The sequence below is a fragment of the Oncorhynchus keta genome, chromosome 30, assembly GCF_023373465.1.
Source record: "Oncorhynchus keta strain PuntledgeMale-10-30-2019 chromosome 30, Oket_V2, whole genome shotgun sequence".
Lineage (NCBI taxonomy): Eukaryota > Metazoa > Chordata > Actinopteri > Salmoniformes > Salmonidae > Oncorhynchus > Oncorhynchus keta.
Window position 1 is genome coordinate 866477 of NC_068450.1, and position 7084 is coordinate 873560.

The following is a 7084-nucleotide window of genomic DNA, read 5'->3' on the forward strand; positions in this document are numbered from 1 at the left end:
TGATCATGTACTGTAGTTATTACCACATTGTAGCCTGTACATTTAATATATTCACTGATCATGTACTGTAGTTATTACCACATTGTAGCCTGTACATTTAATATATTCACTGATCATGTACTGTAGTTATTACCACATTGTAGCCTGTACATTTAATATATTCACTGATCAATGACTCTACCTTGGCAAATAAAGGTGCTGTTCAGGTATGAATGTCTCAGATTATTTTCAGTCATATCCAATACCAGGAGTATCAAACTCCTGTCTTAGAATGACGCCGTGTCTTCATGTATGTATTACAATTATACACTTCAGTGTTTACCTCTCCTGCTCCTGGGACATCAATGGTTACACATTGGAACTAATGGACTAGAAACTGGATTTAACTAGTTAAAAGGCTGATTTGTAATTGTTTTATACAGATATCATTTAAACGGTACACTACACTTCCTATGCATGTAAATACTGTAAAACCTGTTCAACTCAACATCTAATTCCCTTCATCTGCATTGATCTGATAAACACAGGATAGCTGGAGTATTTCATCAAATTAGAGACTTAATGTCAACCAGTAGAGAATGTAAAATGCTTTATTGAAATAAGCTCATTATCCAAGTGTTATACATACAAGTTGGATCGGTACTTCATGATAAAACAGAGGAAGAAAGAGTAAAAACACCAAAGGAAAGAGGTCAAACAGAGGAGCAGGGAAGGCAGCATATGACTAATGAATCACAGTGATACCTAAATATTCTCAGATCATCACAATTACATAAGCATTTCTCTACAGCACAAAGGTTATCTTAAAAGCGGGTGAGGTGGCGATGATAGGACTGGGGGTTGGCATCCTGAGCTGATCAGCTGTGAAGTGCTGAGGGAAAAAACAACCATGTGCCCCTCTTTTGAGAACCACTGCTCTTCATATGTAGACAGGCTTTCATAGCTCTCTTTATCTGAGGACAGAAAACCTCACAAGAAACACACTTCAAATTACACCACACTGAATATTAGTTACTATTATCTCTGTCCTCACTTCTAGGAACAGGAACTACACACAAGTGTCTGCCCTTTCCAGAATAGCCTCCTCTCTCACTGACAGTTGGGGCTGTTATCCTTTCACCCTCCATGGTTGTTAACCAGCCACTTACAAATGCATTTGGAGTTTGTTTTTTACAGTGATCAATACATCTAGCTGCTGATATTTAATTCACTTGGCTAGATAGCTAATTTGAGTTAGCCTGCACTGTAGCTAATAATACATCTGTTTTTATTTTACATTTCTGAAATATATTTACTTGAATAGGTTCTCCCAGCCATGGGGACAATTGAAAACAGGGCAGCAAAGTTTGTTTGTCACCAGAGCGTTTTAGAGGATATTACTATTGAACTATGTACCCATTTAATAACCCGGACTTCATACAAACTTGCTCTGCTGAATTGTTGATGCACACTCGAAAATGTACCGCTAATATTTAAGTTAATGTTAGCTACTTCTGTGGCTAAACCACTCCTATCCATGAATCTGTAGTGACGTCGCTGATTTGAATGCAGCCTAACATACTGACCAAACCGGATACGTCGCGTGCGCCGCAAAATAAATGTAGAAAGCCATGTTATTCAATAATTGCACCCACACTGCTCGCGTGCGTCAAAGAGCGTCTGCGACGCCAACGGCTAAAATATAACTCATTCTTATTTCTAACGCAGATCCCGCTGAAAGTCCTGCCTCTCCCATCGCCTCATTGGTTTATAGAAGCAGGTACCCACGTCTCATCTCCTCATTGGTTATACCCACGTGGGTGAATGAAAGACGAACTTTTTTTGCTGGTAGTCATGGTAATACAATGAAAGTTTTGATGCGATCACCATAAACGATAACAGCCAAGAAGACGGAGAGATAACTAGAAACGATTCGGTTGGCCGTTTTATGTGTGGATTAATATTCGGAGTAGAGGTCCTTGTGCATTTCAGGTAAAATAACAACTGAAAGTTTATATCCCAGGACAAATTAGCTAGCGAAATAGGGCAATTAACGTTAGCTAGCAACAGCAAGCTAGCGAAATAGGGCAATTAACGTTAGCTAGCAACAACAGCAAGCTAACTAGCCATACATGTTTAATGCTTTTCGACCTGTCCCTAAATGGATGTCATTGGTTCAATTTGTTTTGATATTTTAACCTGCGTGTGTCGTGATCGCGTTTGGTGTGGGGGGGGACAAAAATAAATGCATGATGAGGCACGTGAGCAGCCGGTTTGGGTTCCGTGGTATCCATGCTGTGTTCCAGTTATCATGGGTTTGAGAGTCGCTAACTAACCTGCACCGAGGTTGACTGTACCAACCTGTCCTTTAGATAGCAGTCCACTGGGGTGTTCTCTCTATTTAATTCATAGTCCAGTTGCACTTTGTTGTCTGTGTCCCCAGGGGCAGTCAAATGAGGGTTGTGTTGATGTTGTGTGTCCCGGGTGTAGGCTGACAGAGCGGTCAAGGGCTGTGTGGTTGTATTGAGGTTTTGTCCCAAGGTCAAATCAAAGGTTATTGGTCACCTAAACAGTTTAGCAGATGTTATAGCAGGGCTGTGAAATGCTTATGTTACAGCGCCTAACAATGCATTAAAATGTCAAACTGACACACAAATAATCCATTAAAAAAAATAATCTAATTAACAACCCAAATAACACTAACAGTAATCATCCATATGTATCTACACAAGATATACTAATAATGGCAGGTAGCCTAGTGATTAGAGCGTTGGGACTAGTAACTGAAAGGTTGCTGGATCGAATCCCTGAGCTGACAAGGTAAAAAATCTGTTGTTCTGCCCCTGAACAAGGCAGTTAACCCACTGTTCCTAGGCAGTCATTGAACAACAGCAAAGGACCTTGTGAAGATGCTGGAGGACACAGGTACAAAAAGTATCTATAATCACAGTAAAACGAGTCAAGGCCGCTCAGCAAGGAAGAAGCCACTGCTCCAAAACCGCCATAAAAAAAGCCAGACTACGGTTTGCAACTGTACATGGGGACAAAGATCATACCTTTTGGAGAAATGTCCTCTAGTCTGATGAAACAAAAATAGAACTGTTTGGTCATAATGACCATCGTTATGTTTGGAGGAAAAAGGGGGAGGCTTGCAAGCCGAAGAACACCATCCCAACCATGAAGCACAGGGGTGGCAGCATCATGTTGTGGGGTTGCTTTACTGCAGGAGGGACTGGTGCACTTCACAAAATAGATGGCATCATGAGGATGAAAAATTATGTGGATCTATTGAAGCAACCTCATAAGACATCAGTCAGGAAGTTAAAGCTTGGTCGCAAATCGGTCTTCCAAATGGACAATGACCCCAAGCGTACTTCCAAAGTTGTGGCAAAATGGCTTAAGGACAACAAAGTCAAGGTATTGGAGTGGCCAACACAAAGCCCTGACCTCAATCCTATAGAACATTTGTGGGCAGAACTGAAAAGGCGTGTGTGAGGAAGGAGGCCTACAAACCTGACTCAGTTACATCAGCCCTATCAGGAGGAACGGGCCAAAATTCACCTAACTTATTGTGGAAGGCTACCTGAAGCTTTTGGCCCAAGTTAAACAATTTATAGGTAATGCTAATTGAGTGTATGTAAACTTCTGACCCACTGGGAATGTGATGAAAGAAATAAAAGCTGAAATTATTCTGACATTTCACATTCTTAAAATAAACTGGTGATCCAAACAGGAATCAGGAATCCTCAGGAATTGTGAAATTTTTTTGTTTAAATGTATTTGGCTAAAGTGTATGTAAACTTCCAACTTCAACTGTATGTATGGGGGACAGAGGTAGCCATGAAAAAAATGGTCAACCCCTGCTATTTAACACAAGAGTCCATATAACTTACTATATTGAACATGCAACCTTTTCTAATATTTTACTGAGATAGAAAGAAAATCAGTCAATTTAAATTAATTAATTAGGCCCTAATCCATGGATTTCACTTGACTGGGCAGGGGCACAGTCATGGGTGGACCTGGGAGGGCTTTTCGGCCCTCCACCAACCAAAGAGGATCTGCAGAGAAGAATGGGAGAAACTCCCCAAATACAGGTGTGCCAAGCTTGTAGCGTCAGACCCAAGAAGACCAGAGGCTGTAATCGCTGCCTAAGGTGTTTCAACAAAGTACTGAGTAAAAGATCTGAATACTAAATGTACTTGTGATTTTTCAGTTTTGTATTTTTTTATGAATTAACCTGTTACTCCTACCCCCTACTTTTTCTAACATTCTGTTAAAAATCGCGCAACATTTCAGCGCCCTGTTACTCCGGCCAGGAATATAGTATATGCATATGATTAGTATGTGTGGATAGAAAACACTCAGACGTTTATAAAACTGGTTAAATCACGGCTATGACTATAACAGAACGTGCGTTTCATCGAAAAGTGCAGGAAAATCTGATCACTGAAAGTGGAAAAATTTATATCCATCCGCCACTTCAACCCATTGTTATGGGCGAAAGACATTAAATAGGGCTGAGGTTGCAGTACCTACAGCTTCCACACGATGTCAACAGTCTTGTCATTTCTTTGTTTCTTGGTCAAACGAACAAGAGACAGGCTTTTTCTTCAGGTCTCCGACCAGATATTTTGGTTGAGAAATACACAGACATTATTTCCAGACGGACCCCTATAGAAAACACTTCGTCTCGTGATTAATTTGATCGCTTATTAATGTTTACTAATACCTAAAGTTGCATTACAAAGGTGTTTCGAAGTGTTTTGTGAAAGTTTATCGTCGACTTTTTTAATTTAAAAAAAGACGCTATTTTTTTTGTTGATCACACAGTCTTCATAGATCGATATCTAGGCTATATATGGACCGATTTAATCGAAAAAAAGACCCAATAGTGATTATGGGACATCTCGGTGTGCCAACAAAGAAGATGGTCAAAGGTAATGAATGTTTTATATTTTATTTGTGCGGTTTGTGTAGCGCCGACTATGCTAATTATTTTGTTTATGTCCCCTGCGGGTCTTTTGGGGTGTTACATGCTATCAGATAATAGCTTCTCATGCTTTCGCCGAAAAGCATTTTAAAAATCTGACTTGTTGCCTGGATTCACAACGAGTGTAGCTTTAATTCAATACCCTGCATGTGTATTTTAATGAACGTTTGAGTTTTAACTAATACTATTAGCATTTAGCGTAGCGCATTTGCATTTCCAGATGTCTAGATGGGACGCCTGCGTGCCAGGTAGGAGCAAGAGGTTAACAAAAATTTCTAAACCTGTTTTTGCTTAGTCATTATGTGTAGAATGATGAGGGGGGGGTTAAAAAAAATCAATTTTAGAGTAAGGATGTAATGTGTTAAAAGTCCAGGGGTCTGAATTATTTCCGAATGTCCTGTAGGCCAGCGGTCTGGATATAACAGGAAGTAATGGACATACACTCTATGAGGTCGTTCTGCAGTGGAGTGCCGGTGAGCAACACTCTCCGTCGGGTCTTGATGGAGTTCATGGCTTTAGAGATGTCCGACGCCTCGTTCTTCAAGATGTGGCCCTCATCACAGATCACAAAATCTGGGCCTGGGGAGGGAGACAACACAGAGTAGAGAGAGTTGAGAAGAAACTGGATACAAGAAATAACCATGTGTGTGTGTGTCCTCTACCTACCTGGGTCAACCAGAGTCTTCTGGAAGGTCTCTTTGAGTTTCTTGCTCTTGATGTTTCTACCCTGTGTGAGGTTACGGTACATCTCATAGCCAATGATCATGATTCCTCCATCCTCCTGCCACTGCTGCAGAGCAGACGCACTCTCCTGAGGACGCTTCACCATGGCCAGCTCCGTCACCTAGTGACAGACAGCGTAAAGACACACAGACAGCGTAAAGACACACAGACAGCGTAAAGACACACAGACAGCGTAAAGACACACAGACAGCGTAAAGACACACACAGGTATATCAGAGTAAGTGTGTACCTTTAAACTCTCCTCGTCCTTGAAGCCGTACTGCCACTTCTCAAACTCATTGAGCCAGTTGAGAACGGTGTTGAGAGGACAGACGATCAGAGCCGTGGAGAAGTCTAACTTTTTACACAGCAGTAGTGTGTGGAGGAGGGTTACCACCTAGTGGTATAAACAGGGTTAGATACAGTATAGATATATACACATAGAGAGAGAAGTCTAACTTGTCACACAGCAGTAGTGTGTGGAATAAACAGGGTTAGATACAGTATAGATATATACACATAGAGAGAGAAGTCTAACTTGTCACACAGCAGTAGTGTGTGGAGGAGGGTTACCACCTAGTGATATAGACAGGGTTAGATACAGTATAGATATATACACATAGAGAGAGAAGTCTAACTTGTCACACAGCAGTAGTGTGTGGAGGAGGGTTACCACCTAGTGATATAGACAGGGTTAGATACAGTATAGATATATACACATAGAGAGAAGTCTAACTTGTCACACAGCAGTAGTGTGGGGGAGGGTTACCACCTAGTGGTATTGACAGGGTTAGATACAGTATAGATATATACACATAGAGAGAGAAGTCTAACTTGTCACACAGCAGTAGTGTGTGGAGGAGGGTTACCACCTAGTGATATAGACAGCGTTAGATACAGTATAGATATATACACATAGAGAGAGAAGTCTAACTTGTCACACAGCAGTAGTGTGTGGAGTAGGGTTACCACCTAGTGGTCAAAGTACGTAATGAGGGTCAGATGAGAGAAATGGTTGGGATTGGAGGGAAACATTATGCTCCTCCCACAACCCAGAAACATCCCGTTCTATAGGAAGACCACCGGCCAGAGACCCCAGTCCACCGGCCAGAGACCCCAGTCCACCGGCCAGAGACCACAGTCCACCGGCCAGAGACCACAGTCCACCGGCCAGAGACCCCAGTCCACCGGCCAGAGACCACAGTCTACCGGCCAGAGACCACCGGCCAGAGACCACAGTCTACCGGCCAGAGACCACAGGCCAGAGACCCCAGTCCACCGGCCAGAGACCACAGTCTACCGGCCAGAGACCCCAGTCTACCAGAGTCTACCGACCAGAGACCCCAGTCTACCAGAGTCTACCGGCCAGAGACCCCAGTCTACCAGAGT

The 7084-nt window shown here is 42.2% G+C and overlaps 1 protein-coding gene across 16 annotated transcripts in view; it reads right to left on the reverse strand.

Moving 5' to 3' along the window:
* Positions 1–572: 572 nt before the first annotated feature.
* The window catches only part of LOC118376640 (transcriptional regulator ATRX-like), a 49681-nt gene continuing 43169 nt past the window's right edge, over positions 573–7084 (reverse strand). For 14 of the 16 annotated variants that reach the window (XM_052487053.1, XM_052487066.1, XM_052487062.1 and 11 more), the window contains 3 exons: positions 5946–6092; positions 5639–5816; positions 573–5551 (listed from right to left, as the gene is read on the reverse strand). In XM_052487053.1, coding sequence (XP_052343013.1) covers positions 5355–5551; positions 5639–5816; positions 5946–6092 — 522 coding nt within the window. In that variant the 3' untranslated portion in view covers positions 573–5354. Of the gene's footprint in view, positions 5552–5638; positions 5817–5945; positions 6093–6142; positions 6272–6425; positions 6468–7084 lie in introns of those variants that run through there. The other 2 variants (XM_052487054.1, XM_052487060.1) reach the window with 2 other exon arrangements.